At 39.7% G+C, this 17,054-nt stretch overlaps 1 protein-coding gene across 5 annotated transcripts in view; it reads left to right on the top strand.

The window, feature by feature from the left end:
- Positions 1 to 17,054, top strand: part of ubn1 (ubinuclein 1) — a 240,863-nt gene that overhangs the window by 5,966 nt on the left and 217,843 nt on the right. For 4 of the 5 annotated variants that reach the window (XM_061880359.1, XM_061880360.1, XM_061880362.1 and 1 more), the window contains one exon: positions 11,327 to 11,442. In XM_061880359.1, coding sequence (XP_061736343.1) covers positions 11,349 to 11,442 — 94 coding nt within the window. In that variant the 5' untranslated portion in view covers positions 11,327 to 11,348. Of the gene's footprint in view, positions 1 to 11,326; positions 11,443 to 17,054 lie in introns of those variants that run through there. The other variant, XM_061880363.1, reaches the window with a different exon arrangement.

Genomic DNA, 17,054 nt, shown 5'->3' with positions numbered 1-17,054 from the left:
TACTCTGCAGTGTGTGTGTTGTGTACTATATAGTGTAGTGTGTGTAGAGTCCCAGACGGAAACCCAGAGGACAGATGGCGGGTTCAGACGCAGACTGACACAGCGTAACCAAGTGATTACACACTCAATGACTCCCCCTGAAGAGAGAAAGTGAAAGGAGGGGTGAGGCAACGAGAGACAATTGAAGGAGGAGAAGCTGAGGGAGGAGGGGTGTTAGCGGATCAATTATTGGAAAAGTGCGGGTATTGATGGAGAAGGTGCAGGGTGTTAACATATGGATGGAGATGGTATTGTTTTATTGTGTTTAAGAGGTGTTACATGGCAAAGTATGTACCTGGTCATGCGGTACACTTACAGAAAGACGTGTCTAACAGACATTTTTGTCCATTATTTAGGCAAGCGGTCACTGATGTTAGATATGGGTTAAGACCTCAATGGTGTTCTTTCACACAAAACTCACCGAAATCATGACTTTATTCATTGTGTTTTGTAGGGACGATGCTCGAAACCTTTTTTCCCAGTTGTTCGATAAGAAAAGAACCGAGTCCTCGGACCCGAACCCCTTTTTGATAACCGGTACGCGTTATCGAGACCACTATAGTAAAGAAAAAGAGTTGGTTCTTTATTCGAATCCGTCCCGACCAGAAATGCTCCGTGAGACATCACAATAAACGACGTCACGTTGCTCAGTCATGAGGCGCAGATAGCGGAAGCAGGAAAACAACGGACGGGAAAAAGCACTCCAAGGTGTAATAAAGTTCAAATCAAAAGACATAATCAAATGAATAACTTTACTGAGAGATTTGAGCAGGGTACAAACACATGACCAACACTTTTACGACCAACCGGAAACATAGCAACCAGGCTAGCAACGCACCTCCTTTACGGCAGCTGTTGCAACGTTCTTAAAGCAACCGCAGCACATACATATATATATTAGGGCTGGGCAACGATTACAAATTTTAATCGAAGTTAATCGCACTATTTCTCTGATTAATCGAGATTAACTGCTAATAAAAATATATGACTTTCTGAGTGGGGCACCTTTTGGATTCCAAATATACTTAGTGGTATTTTATTTATCTTTTCACTGTGGTTACTCAAAAATATAAAATAATTAAAATCAATGGTGTCCTGCATTATTGATCTTTTAGGGCTCTAATTACTAAATACTGCATATTGCAGTTTTACTATGAAAAACAAAGTTGTTTTTGACAGAAATGCCATAAAACTTTTTTTTTTAAAGTTGATATAGAAATTTACTGTAAGCGTTAAATAAAATAATAATAATATAAAAATCTGACTTATTTTTAACTTTTTTTTAACTGACACCCTTTATGGTCCCCGGGGCCCCTAAAAGTAAAATCATTTTTAAAAATCCATATATTCTATTATGGTTTTAATAAAAAATATCAAAATGGCCCTCGCATGCTTTAATTTTTCCGTGTGCGGCCCTCAGTGGAAAAAGTTTGGACACCCCCGATAAAAACATTCTTTTTGAGGGGTGTCTCAAACTAAAAGAGATGTTTAGGCAGTGGTCCCCAAAATCCGGCCCGCCAGCATCCAAAATCCGGCCCGCAGGAAGTCACAAATAAAACTTTTTTTTTAATTACATTTTTTTAAATTATTATTAAATCGATCCTTTTTAATCCATTTTCTACCTCTTGTTACTCTCCGTGTCTACTAGCCACTCAGGCAAATCATATTCTCTAAAAATGCTGTTTCCCATCGTTAACCTGATATCATTAGCAGCAAGTCAATTACTGCATAAGGAATATATATATATGTATATATATATATATTAGGGCTGGGTGACGATTAAAAATTTTAATCGAAGCTAATCGCACTATTTCTCCCATTAATCGCGATTAACTGCATTGTATACGCAAAGCCCAATAATGAATTCAAAAGTAGTGTGTAGTGCACCTTTATTGGAATATTCTCCCACATGAACAAAAGCGCCAAAACATTTGTTGTGCAAACACAATTTAAATCAGTCCTTGTTAAACAGTAGCAGTTAAATAGCATATTTTATGAAAATCAACTCAAAAAATGTAAATACAAACATTTAAGCTTATTACTACCACTGCCAGGGTATTTAAGTTATCCTGTTTGTTATGGAAAATAAATATAATCTACATACAAATCTCTGAGCCACAATCATAACATCTGAACAGGCAATTTCTGAGGTAACAGCAGAAACATTTTTTTTATCAGGGATCTTATGTTTAAAAAACCTATATTATAGGTAGTGGGCTGTTTTAGGGAATTTTGGATCAAATTATCCGTAGTAGCAATATTAATAATGTTGTGTTTATTCTGCGTAGTGCACTTAAAATAATTATGACCATATCTAGGAATTGATATGATGGGAATTTTCCGATTGTTTGCTTGGTGCTTTGATAAACTGAACGCATATACATGGTACTATATTGTGATGTTATGAGCCAGGGAATAAAAGAACTACCCTACCCAGCATGCAACAGGAGTGACGAGTATGCGCGGTAGCCCGGTATAGGTTGTGTGTCGCCATGACGGCATCTTGTATGTTGTGATATGCACGCTCTGAAAGCAAACGTTAAGAACTCAGCCAACACTCCTGGTCTGCATTATTCATAAATAGACAGACAACACATATACTCCGCTGCTTCACAGGCCGCTGGATGTAGCCGGCAAAGTATTCCCATGCTAGCTAGCCGGTCTAGCAAGCACGCATCATTCAGTACAAAACGGCCCGATCTATCCACATCCAGAATTGTCTGGCGGTCGTAAGTGATCCCGGAGTGACCACGCTGTAAGCCAGCCATGAAATTTGCAGAATTGTCCAGTATTTTTGCCAAATGTTCCATCTTTACCAAGAGCCCCTCCACGCCGGGCGACGCCATCTTGTTAAGAAAAGGCGTTAACAAAATAAAAGCATGTAAACAACATACGCAAATGTGCGATAAAATAATTGTCGGCGTTAATAGATTGATGAGTTAACTCATAATTAACGCATGAATTTGCCCACCCCTAATATATATACAACGTATCTCCCTTTTTTAACTTTTGTTTTTCTTTCCTTGTAAACAAAGCAAAATCACACCGTATATGTGTTGTCAGTCTAATTATAAATAATGCAGACGAGGCGTGTTGGCTGAGTTCTTGACGTTTACTGCCGGGTGACGACATGCAACAACACTTTTCGGGGCTACCGCGCATGCTCGTCACTCCCGTTGCATGCTGGGTAGTGTAGTTGTTATATTCCTAATCTCATAAAGAAATAATGTTAACTCAATAAAGTGTATTTCTTTTTTTAGCTTTAACTTTGCATATTTTAGCATTGTAACCACATTTGCAAACAACTTCTCTTCATAGAATTTTCTTTCAATAAAGAAATAAAGTGCAAAAATGTCAAAGCATCATGACAAACAGTTATGTCAAATAGTAGCAGAAGTGCACTTTTTGGAGAGCTGTATTATTTTCAGTTTTGTGCCCAAGGGACTGATTTTTTTTAACACTATATTATTATTTATACACCTATAGTGATCACAGAGACAGGTTGTTTTTGCGTTACTGTATATATTTGTTTTTCTGAAAAATCCCACTTAATATACTTTGGGTAACAACAGTCAATATTTATTTATTTTATTTTATTTTTTTAGGGGGGTAACAGTCAGTATTTATTACATTTTTTTTTTCTTATATAATAAAAGTGAGCTTTTGTTAAACCAAATATATATATATTTTTTCCATGTACAACAACTTATCTGGACTCGATAAGAGAATCGATAAGGAATTGGTTCGATAAGAGGATTCAATAATAGGCTCGAACTCGATAATTTCTTATCAAACATCATCCCTAGTGTTTTGTGCGTGGTGACAGAAAAGTAAGTGCGTTCCCTAAAACAGGGCTGACCCAAGCTGATTTGGGGCCCTAAGCAGAATTTATTGTGAGGCCCTTCTCCCAAAATTACATTTTTTTTCACACTTTTTAATAGAGATGTCCGATAATATTGGACTGCTGATATTATCGGCCGATAAATGCTTTTAAATGTATTAACGGAAATTATTGGTATCGGTTTAAAAAAGTAAAATGTATGACTTTTTAAAACACCGCTGTTACACGGACGTAGGGAGAAGTACAAAGCGCCAGTAAACCTTAACGGGACTGACTTTGCGTGCTGGCCCAGTCACATAATATCTACGGCTTTTCACACAAACAAGTGAATGCAAGGCATACTTGGTCAACAGCCATACAGGTCACACTGAGGGTGGCCGTATAAACAACTTTTAACGCTGTTACAAATATGCGCCACACTGTGAACCCACACCAAACAAGAATGACAAACACATTTCGGGAGAACATCCGCACCGTAACACAACCTAAACACAACAGAACAAATACCCAGAACCCCTTGCAGCACTAACTCTTCCGGGGCGCTACAATATACACCCCCCACCCCCAACCCTGCCCACCTCAACCTCCTAATGCTTCAGGAGAGCATGTCCCAAATTCCAAGCTGCTGTTTTGAGGCATGTTAAAAAAAAAATAATGCACTTTGTGACTTCAATAATAAATATGGCAGTGCCATGTTGGCATTTTTTTTTCCATAACTTGAGTTGAATTATTTTGGAAAACCTTGTTACATCGTTTAATGCATCCAGCGGGGCATCACAACAAAATAAGTTTGTTAATTCCACGACTGTATATGTTGGTATCGGTTGATATCGGAATCCGTAATTAAGAGTTGGACAATATCGGAATATCGGATATCGGTAAAAAGGCCATTATCAGACATCTGTTTTTTTTTTATTTACGTCAAACAATTTTTATACTATTTTAATAAAACTTATTATTTTAGGACAAAACATGCATCAAATTGAATTTAGTTGTGTCACACCCTTGTGAGTGTTTTGTTTTGTTTGCGTTTTCTCTGCGTGTGGTGTTTTAGTTCCTGTCCTGTGCCCTTATTTTGTAAGTTCTGATTGGCAACCGGGACCCACTTGTACCCGGTCGCCAATCAGTCTCCTATTTCACTCAGCCTTGGATCATTGTTGTTTGTTATTGACTGCTCTGCTACACTGCAAAAACTGAAATCTAAGTAAGATTAAATATCTCAAATAAGGCTGATATTTGCTTATTTTCTGTCTGATGTGAAAATTCTCCTCACTAAGCAGATTGTATGTTAGTGTTTTACCTGTTTTAATAGTTTTGGTCCTAAATGATCTCAGTAAGATATTACTATATTGAGTAAAACATGCTTGAAACTAGAATGTCAACCGATGCAAAGCTGTGTCATTAACACTCAAGTATAAAACTGCTTTTTTAATGTAATAATTTCTTACTTCAAGCATTAAAAAAAAAAAAACAACTTTATGCCGATCGCATATCATTATGTCAAGATAATGGCACTCGCATTTACTTAATTTAAGAATATTTTTCAACATATTGAGCAAAAAGGTCTCTTTCTCTCTCTTATTAGTGAGAATATACTTATTTTAAGGTATTTTTGGGTTCATTAAGGTTAGCTAATTTTACTTGAAAGTCTTGACAAGCCGAATTTTCTTGTTCTATTGGCAGCTAATTCTGCTTACTTCAAATAAAGTACCCCTAATTTTTGTAATTTTAATTTTATTTTTGAACACTGACTTTTTGCATTGTATGCCTATTTGATCTCCCACAAAAGCAGTGTACGAGTCTGTTTGCACTCGCCTTCTTTTGTTTCTCTCACTATTAGAGTGTTTTCTCACTCCCTCGTGAGTTTTTCTTTTGCTTTAATAAATAATATTGCTGTTACTTACCATCTGCAACCACGATCGTGACAAATTGTTCAATAATGTTTGTTTTTAGTGCAAAATAACAAATGTAACTTAATGCAAACATGAGATTGCACATGTTTCTGGCACAACTCAGACCGCGAATCGAGGTTGGGTCATCAGTAAACCACAGGACTGCTATGAACAGTCACACCAATAATGAATTTCAAGTCTGTCTACTGGGCTTCACGGTGGGAGAGGGGTTAGTGCGTCTGTCTCACAATACGAAGGTCCTGAGTAGTCAGGGTTCGATCCCGGGCTCGGGATCTTTCTGTGTGGAGTTTGCATGTTCTCCCCGTGAATGCGTGGGTTCCCTCCGGGTACTCCGGCTTCCTCCCACTTCCAAAGACATGCACCTGGGATAGGTTGATTAGCAACACTAAATTGGCCCTAGTTTGTGAATGTGAGTGTGAATCGACTTGTCCAGGGTATACGACGCCTTCCGCCCGATTGTAGCTGAGATAGGCACCAGCGACTCCAAAGTGAATAAGCGGTAGAAAATGGATGGATGAAGTCTACTGTACAATTAGTCCAACATACAGTACGTGTTTTTGGACTGGACCACAGAAAAACTCGAGTCCGACCCGCTATTGTTGTGTGTATTTTATCGTGATATTGAGGGTTCGTCACACTAGACCGAGCTCTCGCTGCATGTTAAAATGCTGAGTCAGCATATGATTCACGGGTGTTTGGGAACATCACATGTACGTCCCCGTGTGTCTGAAACCTGGGTGTGTGTGGGTGTGTGAGTGTGTGTGTGTGTGTGTGTGTGAGTGCTGTCAAACCTCTGCCAACTGTTTACATCCTGACCAAACACACACGACTTCTACTAGAGTGTAGCTCAGCCCAGGTCAGGTCAAGTGGGATCATGGGAAACGGTCTCTGTGGCCCTTCTCACCTTTTTCATCTCAAAGCGTTCCAAAACCCTCCCAGACCTTGCGCTCGGTGCCCTTTGAGCTCCTCTTCTTCCCACTCAAGCATGTCACAGATCATCCGTGTGTTTGTATACTACATGTTGTTGTCTTGTTGTCATGTTAAGAGTTCAGAATTAAAATGTGGTCTTTTTTAAAACATTTTAACTGATTTTGATTATAGTCTGTTTGTTGTCTTTAACTGGTAGAAATGTGACCTTTGCAAACGCATCAGGTTTTTTTTATTGACCAATTAGAGACGGTTCGCTGTTACATGCTGTTGGTTTGAAAACCATTCTTGTTGGCGCTTCTCAATAATTAGAATATTGTGCAAAAACTTATTTGATTTTAGGAGAGACCGAGTAAAGGCTCAGGAGCAGGGGTGCCCACACTTTTTCTGCAGGCGAGCTACTTTTCAATTGACCAACTCGAGGGGATCTACCTCATTTATATATATCATTTATATTTATTTATTTATGAAAGAGACATTTTTGTAAACAAGTTAAATGTGTTTAATGATAATACAAGCATGTGTAACACATATAGATGTCTTTCTTTCACAAAGACAAGAATATAAGTTGGTGTATTACCTGATTCTGATGACTTGCATTGATTGGAATCAGACAGTAATGATGATAACGCCCACATTTTCAAACGGAGGAGAAAAAAAGTTGTCCTTTCTGTACAATACCACATGAAAGTGGTTGGTTTTAGGCATCTAATTCATCCAGCTTCCATACACTTTACAAGAAAAACATTGGCGGCAAATTCCGTAGCTTGCTTGATTGACATTCACGGCACCCGAGGGTCTTGTGAGATGACGCTGGCTGCTGCCAGTTCATTATTATGAAAAAATTACAGAGAGGAAGGGGAGAAACACTTTTTATTTCATCAGAATTTCGCGCCGTCCCTTCCGTCAAAACTCGAAAGGCCGACTGCACATTTCCTATCTTCACAATAAAAGCCCTGCTTCATGCTGCCTGCGCTAACAAAATAAGAGTCTCAGAAAGCTGGCGTGCACAAGTGATGTGCACGCCAGCTTTCTGAGGAATCGCTTGTGCACGCCAGTTTTCCGAGACTCTGTATTTAGTTAGCGCAGGCAGCATGAAGCAGGGCTTTTATTGTGAAGATAGGAAATGTGCAGTCGGCCTTTAGAGTTTTGACGGAAGGTACGGCGCGAGAGTCTGTTGAAATAAAAAGTGTTTCTCGCCTTCCTCTCGGTCATATTTTCATAATAATGATCTTGCAGCAGCCAGCGTCATCTCACAAGACCCTCCGGTACCGTGAATGTCATTTAAGTGACGTCTTGGTGAAGATTGATGATCACTCATTTTTAGGTCTATTTTCTTTAAAAGCCTGGCTGGAGATCGACTGACACACCCCCCGCGGTCGACTGGTAGCTCGCGATCGACGTAATGGGCACCCCTGCTCAGGAGGTTTTACAGTTCATTCATTCATTCATTTTTTTATTTATCTCCTTCATTGATGTGCATCTTTGATCGATAGACAATTATACCTCAATTATACAATTTTAAATTCACACAACAATGCCTGTGAAGGAGCAGGATGAAGAAAAATCTTATATTTTCCTGCCCCCTTTGAAATAATACGTAGTCTTACTTCATGGATATCATATAAACCAACAAACACATACAAATGTAATAAAAACAATAAAAAAACACAACAAGTGCAAAACTTCATAAAGTGTAAACCAAACAAAGAAAATAAGAATAATAATGATATACACCTCACCGAATGATACAAAACCAGACAAAAAAATAAGTAAAATAATAAATAAAAAGCAAAATGAAAACACTTAAGGCTGTCCATATGATCTTATTGTTCTATCTTTATGTTTTTTTCAATTGGAATATATTTTTACAGTTTTTTATCTCATTGTAAAGAGAATTCCACAGTTTTACCCCCACCACTGATGTACACATTTGTTTTAAAGTTGTCCTTGAATATTGTTGTTTGAAATGACCTTTTCTTCTATGTTCTGTATTCTCAGAAGTGATGACAAACATTTTTTGTAAATTTGATGGTAATGTTTTACTTTTAGCCTTAAACATGACACACAATGTATGTAACTTTACTTGCTCCTGTAGTTTCAATAGACCAGAATTCATAAATAATGTGTTAGAGCAGGGGTGTCAAACTCAAATAGAGTGGGCCAAAATTTAAAACTGAACAAAGCCGCGGGCCGAGGTTGAACAAATTAACCTTTTAATAGGGACCCAAACAAGTTTTGCATTGAATATTGACCAAGGAAGGCTTATATAACTTTATAGTGACATGCAAAATCCAGTTTCAAATAATAATAATAAAAAATATCAATGGCATATCAAATAAAATAAAAACACAAATTTAATGCCTTTTTTCGGCGGCGGGTTTGAGTTGGGGCGGGGTTTGATGGTAGCGGGGGTCTATATTGTAGCGTCCCGGAAGAGTTAGTGATGCAAGGGATTTTGGGTATTTGTCCGGTTTTGTTTATGTTGTGTTACGGTGCGGATGTTCTCCCGAAATGTGTTTGTCATTCTTGTTTGCTGTGGGTTCACAGTGTGGTGCATTTTTGTAACAGTGTTAAAGTTGTTTAAACGGCCACCCTCAATGTGACCTGTATGGCTGTTGACCAAGTATGCCTTGCATACACTCGTGTGTGTGTATGAGCCGCATATATTATGTGAGTGGGCCGGCCCGCTGTTTTTATGGAAGAAAAGCGGACGTGGCGACGTGTAGAGAACGCCAAAAGCAGTGCTTTTACGGCCCGCCCCCAATATTATTGTCCGGGAGAAATTTGGGAGGGGCACTGAACTTCGGGAGTCTCCCGGGAAAATTGGGAGGGTTGACGAGTATGAGTATTAGCTGTGAATGTGGTGTTACAACTCTAATGTTAATTTGATATTGCCTCAAGGGCCAAATGAAATTACACGGCAGGCCAAATTTGGCCCGCGGGCCAGAGTTTGACACCCATGTGTTAGTGTGTTCTAAGTAATCTACTTTATGAATAATCCTTATAGCTCTTTTCTGTTGTTGATACAATGCCTTTGTTATGTGTTCCCCCACACTTCCACACAGTAGCTGATATACGGCAATATAAGTGAACAATACAATATGCGCATTGCCCTATAATCTAACACATATTTTACCTTTTTTAATATAAACATACTGTTAGACATCTTTTTCCGTACATGTTCAATATGAGATTTCCATGTCAGACCACCATCATCCAGTATCACTCTTAAAAATCTAAGTTCAGAAACCCTTTCAGTATCAATTCCATCTATTGACAGTTTGATCGTTTGCTCCTTTTTTCTCTTACAAAAAAATCATGAACTTTTTTTTTTTTTTTTTTTACATTTACTGATAATTTATTGACATCAAACCATCTCTTAAGTTTAATCATTTCCTGTTCAATAAGGATTGATAACGCTTTTAAGTCATGTCCCGAACTATAAAAGTTGGTGTCGTCCGCAAATAAAACACATTTCAATAACTTTGATACCTCACATACATCGTGAATATATAAAATAAACAATTTAGGTCCCAAAACCGAACCTTGTTCTACTGGACTCTCACTATTATGTTAGATCTATTGCACTGGTCGCCCAAGGGGGGTCCCCACATCTGCAGTCCCCTCTAAGGTTTCTCATTGTCATCCTATTTAGTTGAGTTCTTTTACTTGTGCTGATGTGGGATCTGAGCCGAGGATGTCGTTGTGGCTTGTGCAGCCCTTTGAGACACTCATGATTTAGAGCTACATAAGTAAACATTGATTGATTTATTGATTTATACAGTTCATTTTTTGATTAGAACACGACCAGAGCTGGGCAGGGGGTGGGGGCCCTCTAAACCCTTCGCTATCGAGCAAAACATATATATATATATTTTTAGCTCGGTAGTCAGCACGCTCACTTTTTATGCCAGCAGAAGAGAGAGTATGTACACCACCGCTACAAGACTTTTATGTTTATATGCACTGCCACTCTTGTTAAGTTTGTAGCTTGTACTCTATTGACAAGTGACTAATGACGTTGGTGGACGGTTGATGACAAATTTTTCCCAGAATACACTTGGAGACAGTATCGTTGAAGCACAATTTTCACGTCGCAAATTGAAATGTGAGAGTGGAAATAAAGCCAGTCATACTACAAAATATGAATGATTGTTTTATTAAACTACTAATAAAGTCAGTCTTGTAAAATTTTTAGCTACTATGACTCTTCCTGACTGGGGCAACCTACTAGTTCACACAAGACCAGCTGGTAAATTGGTTATATTAAAACAAAACTGCACATCCAAGCTCTTCTGGGCCCAACCGGAGGCCTGCTCTACCCAGACTGTAGATTTGTGAGAGGCCCAGTTTAGCCTTGGCCCCCCTGCAGCTCTGCGCCTGAATGAATGCACATGTGGGATCTGAACCAAGGATGTCGTCGTGGCTTGTGCAGCCCTTTGAGACACTTGTGATTTAGGGCTATATAAGGAAACATTGATTGATTAGTGTATAGTTTACAATATTGGACATGATTCCAATTTTTTGAGATACAAAATCTGGGTTGTCTTTTTTTAGCTGTAAATTATATTCATCGAAATTAAGAAATGCTTGTCATCCTCAGGGTTAAGGGTGAGCTGGAGTCGATGTCAGCTGATTTTGGGCAAGAGGCGGTGTACACCCTGGACTGGCCGCCAGCCAATCGCAGACTCTGTGTGTTGCCGCCGGTCATTAAGGAAGGTAAGTTCCACTGTTCAACCAGTTGACAACCACGAGTTGATGAAAAATATTTAAGGGGGACCTGCTATGCAAAACCAACTTTTCTTACCTATTGGTAGCTGTTTTTTTTAATATTTGAGATTTGTGATATCCAACCATTGAGGCATTGCAAACATTTTTATAAAACAATTTTGCCTTCCTTCATACTTACCCCAAACTAGCCAATTGAAATTTGCCCAACTCGTGATGTTTTTCCAATCGGTGACGTCAGTTGTAGATATTTACCCAAGGATCTTTGCGCGAGTCCACCATTGTAGTCCGACGTTCTTTGTTGTGAGGCAGACTGGCTCGATTATGCAGATGTATCCTCCGCTGTTGCCATTTCTAATACAAAGTAGCGTATAATTCGAACTTATATCTATCATTAGACTCCATAAGGAAGTGCTAAAAACTACAACATGGCTGTCGGGGTGAAGACACAGTCCGAGTAAAGGCACGTGAATAAAACCGCCTACAAAATGGCGCATCCGGAAGAGACGGTCAGAAAGTGGCTTGAAGATGATCTGTAAAACATAAACTATGCAAAATTTTGACCAAAGAAGCACCATTACATGTTATGTAAACCAGTGTTTCTTAACCAATTGTTGCGCTGCGAGCGCCCTGTAGTTGCCCGCCAAAAAATATCTCTTTCTCACCTGTGGTCCATATGGGCTGCAGGGGTACTCAGTTGTAATACACATTTCCACCACTTGTGGCAGTAATGACATTATCAAACAGAAGAAGTCTGGAGCTAAAGTCATAGAGAAGTTTTTTTAAGCGCAACAATTATGACTAAAGTGACAAAGCTGTACTTTCATTTCGACTTTAATTGTATTGACGGTTTAGTTAATCATATGCATTATTAATTCTGTGCACTTATTTAGCACAACATACATATATTTATATGTATGTATGTATGTATTTTTCAGCAGTTATTTATGAGTCCTTTGTTATGCAGTATGTTTGAGTAGTACTTTTTCTTTCCTAATCAGCCTGACCTAAGCCTAATTTTTATGTGGTAAATAAACAATAATATTTATGAAGAACACATGGTTTCATATCACTGGATAAGGTTGTACACAGTAATTAGGTTAGATACTGTCATGTTTTGTGATCATGTTTGGTTTAGTTATGTTCTGTTAGGTTAAAACTCCATTATTTCCTGTTTTTACGCATCCTTGTTTGTTTTGTCACCATGACGACCCATTAGTATCACCTGCCTCATTCGTGTGACTCACGCACCTATTTCAATCATGTCATTATTATTTAAGCCTGGTTTTTCAGTTGGTCGTCCTGGCGTCATCACTCTGTTTATGCTCATTCCATGCCTGGCCAAGTAAGTTTTTGTTTATTCGTGTCACAGTGAGTGTTTATTTGTTTTATGCCCATATCGTCGTAGTGTTGATTTAGCTCCTTAGCCAAGTTTGTGCGTGCCGTTTGTTTGCAACTTTTTATAGTAAGAATTAAGTTAAAGTACCAATGATTGTCACACACACACTAGGTGTGGTGAAATTTGTCGTCTGCATTTGACCCATCCCTTTGATCACCCCCTGGGAAGTGAGGGGAGCAGTGGGTAGCAGCGGTGCCACGCCCGGGAATCATTTTTATGGTGATTTAACCCCCAATTCTAACACTTGATGCTGAGTGCCAAGCAGGGAGGCAATGGGTCCCATTTTTTTTTTATAGTCTTTGGTATGACTTAAATCATGTATTTACCTTCACGCCATGTCTGGTCCAATTCTTTTGCATTTCATGAAAAACAATCCACACAGTAAAATGCCTGACAGATACAACTATTGAATACGATTTCAATTCATTGTTAAGATGACTAATTCAGCGGTAATATTTAAGTGGGACCCGGGCTCCTTTCGTAGTAAAAAAGTTGGGCCCTAAGGTCAAAAAGGTTGAGAACCCCTGATATAGAACATAAGGAAGTGTTTTAAATGTAGAAAAAAAACATATGACCCTTTTTAATGTAGGCAAGAAATATAATTATTGTGTCTCATATAAGTATTAAATAGATGACCTTTTCAATATATGTTTGGATTTAACACTTAACACATGGAGGTACAGTATCAGTTAATGCCTGTAACGGGGTTTTAAAGTGTGAGGTGGGCCTATCCTGGTAGGTGTCTGAAGAGGTGCAGCGGCCTGAGGAAGACAAATTAACCATCCAATAATCTTTTTTTAGTTCAGACGGTGACAGAATAAACGTCAGAAAAAATAGTCTAAGACAGTCAGTTTTTTCAGAAACCCTATCATATTCTTTAATGGGGGGTTTACTCAGCCAAATATTAATTTATGAAATGTCAATTAATAAATGAAAGTGGGCTTCATATTCAATTTTTCCACAAACCTTCCTCCTCCATCACTGACAAGAATATCTTACCAATTCTGTCGCCAAATAAATGCTAGTCATGTAAAATAGTCATGTTGGGTTCTATCCCCAGTTGGACTTGTGTTAGGAACAATCACAAATTTGTTTTAATTACGTCAGATTTATTCTTTTTCACCCCCCCCCCAAAACAATAAATAAAAGCTGACCAATTAATTTTTTGGTTTTAGTAGTGGGGATGTAGCAATTTGAACATTTCATATTTTGGTTATAATCATTGTCACGGTATTGTTGAAAGTGCTTAAGAAGTATTGAGATCTTGTGACCAAGTTATTTATTTTTAGTAGCTAAAACAAATAGACACACCATTAGAAAATCCACTATTTTGCATGTTTTGTGTTTCTCATGCTTCAGTGGTATGGTAAATAGTAAATGGGTTATACTTCCATCCATCCATCCATTTTCTACCGCTTATTCCCTTTGGGGTGGCGCCCCCAGTTACAATCTTGAAGAGCGCTTTTCTATCTTCAAGGTGCTCAGTGCTTTGACACTATTTCCACATTCACCCATTCACACACTGATGGCTGGAGCTGCCATGCAAGGCCCTACCCGCAACCCATCAGGAGCAAGGGTGAAGTGTCTTGCTCAAGGACACAACGTACGTGATGAGGTGGGTAGAAGATGGGGATCGAACCGGGAACCCTCAGGTTGCTGGCACGGCCACTCTCCCAACCGCGCAACACCGTCCCAGATAGTGTTTTAGTCTTAGTATTTTCTGTTTTAATGGCTGGGCTTTTTTTGTTTTAAATATCGGTTTATACCAGACCTGGGCAATTATTTTGACTCGGGGGGGCCAAATTTTGAGAAATAAATGTGTCTGGGGGCCGTTACCTCTATTTTTAGGAACACAACCTCACAATAATGTCTGAATGCTAAAATCTGTATAACAGACCGCCTTAAAAAATGTAGTGGATTTTTTTTTTTTTTACTGAATGATACACCAAGAATGTACATGAAAATAAAGAAAGTAGGATTTACAATATTAACTATGGCCGATAAAACACTGAATATTGACAACATGGGAACATCACACCCCCTCTCAATCGACATATCTTACAATCAAGCAAAATGCAATAAAAAATGCAATAAACAAAGCGAAATATGAACGCAGAGTAAAAAAAAAGAAACACTGACAATGTGATATATTTGATATGGTACTAAGCTGTAGAACTTTTTTGTAAAACTCTCCCCTTCTGCATCTGTCTCTGATACCCGCATTTTAGGCTGGCGGGTCTGGAGACACTCTGTGGAAACGCTCCCCACCCACACTGCTTGGTGCCTCGTCTCAGCTGCTGTGACTTACATTACCATAGCAACTAATTAGATGACCATAGTAACTAATTAAATGACCATAGTAACTAATTAGATGACCATAGCAACTAATTAGATGACCAGAGTAACTAATTAGATGACCATAGTAACTAATTAGATGACCATAGTAACTAATTAGATGACCATAGTAACTAATTAGATGACCATAGCAACTAATTAGATGACCAGAGTAACTAATTAGATGACCATAGTAACTAATTAGATGACCATAGTAACTAATTAGATGACCATAGTAACTAGTATATCATGCAGATTCCAACCATTGAAATACTTTGTATAGTTCAAGACTTACGGTCATTAGAAAACATGACTGCACATCATAATGGCAGCTACACTTTCCATCTTAATGATCTAAAACAAATGTTTGGGAATGTCCAGCGGGGCAGATTGAAAAGCTTAAGAGGCCGCGTGCGGCCCACGGGCCTTAATTTGCCCAGGTCTGGTTTATACTATGATAATTATTTAAATGAAAAGTCCATCCGTCCATCCATCTTCTTCCGCTTATCCGAGGTCGGGTCGCGGGGGCAGCAGCCTAAGCAGGGAACCCCAGACTTCCCTCTCCCCAGCCACTTCGTCCAGCTCTTCCCGGGGGATCCCGAGGCGTTCCCAGGCCAGCCGGGAGACGTAGTCTTCCCAACGTGTCCTGGGTCTTCCCCGTGGCCTCCTACCGGTTGGACGTGCCCTAAACACCTCCCTAGGGAGGCGTTCGGGTGGCATCCTGACCAGATGCCCGAACCACCTCATCTGGCTCCTCTCCATGTGGAGGAGCAGCGGCTTTACTTTGAGTTCCTCCCGGATGGCAGAGCTTCTCACCCTATCTCTAAGGGAGAGACCTGGAAACTCATTTCGGCCGCTTGTACCCGTGATCTTATCCTTTCGGTCATGACCCAAAGCTCATGACCATAGGTGAGGATGGGAACGTAGATCGACCGGTAAATTGAGAGCTTTGCCTTCCGGCTCAGCTCCTTCTTTACCACAACGGATCGGTACAACGTCCGCATTACTGAAGACGCCGCACCGATCCGCCTGTCGATCTCACGATCCACTCTTCCCCCACTCGTGAACAAGACTCCTAGGTACTTGAACTCCTCCACTTGGGGCAGGGTCTCCTCCCCAACCCGGAGATGGCATTCGACCCTTTTCCGGGAGAGAACCATGGACTCGGACTTGGAGGTGCTGATTCTCATTCCGGCCGCTTTACACTCGGCTGCGAACCGATCCAGTGAGAGCTGAAGATCCCGGCCAGATGAAGCCAACAGGACCACCTCGTCTGCAAAAAGCAGAGACCTAATCCCGCTGCCACCAAACCGGAACCCCTCAATGCCTTGACTGCGCCTAGAAATTCTGTCCGTAAAAGTTATGAACAGAATGGGTGACAAAAAATTGCGTAACAAATTAAATCGTATTTATTATTTCTGGCGGGCATTGTGGCATCCTACTCTGTTTAGCAGTCCTTGAACGCACCGTGAAAACACCATCTGTATTCCTTTGAGAATAGATCGATCACTGTTCTAAGAAAGCACAGCTTGTAGGTTCAATTTGCACAATTCAATATCTTAGTTGCTCGGACAGAAATGTGTTTGTTCCAGTTTAGATTGAGGTACGTTGTTCATGTTAGCATTTAAGCTAGCGAGCTGGCGCTATGTCGTCGTTTGTTGGGGTGGGGGGCAGCACGGTCGGAGACAGGAACAGACTTAATAAACTGATTAAAAGAGCTGACTCTCTCCTAGACTGCCCACTAGACAGCACTGAGGAGGTGGCTGACAGAAAAATGCTGACCAAGTTGACTTCCATAAGGTCCAATCCATCTCACCCCCCATGCATAGCACTGTGGAAGCCCTGAGCAGCTCCTTCAGAAATAGACTTT

This window comes from Nerophis ophidion, linkage group LG20 (genome assembly GCF_033978795.1).
Source record: "Nerophis ophidion isolate RoL-2023_Sa linkage group LG20, RoL_Noph_v1.0, whole genome shotgun sequence".
Taxonomy (NCBI): domain Eukaryota; kingdom Metazoa; phylum Chordata; class Actinopteri; order Syngnathiformes; family Syngnathidae; genus Nerophis; species Nerophis ophidion.
Note: the sequence above shows the minus strand (reverse complement) of the source record. Positions and strands in the feature narration are given on the sequence as shown.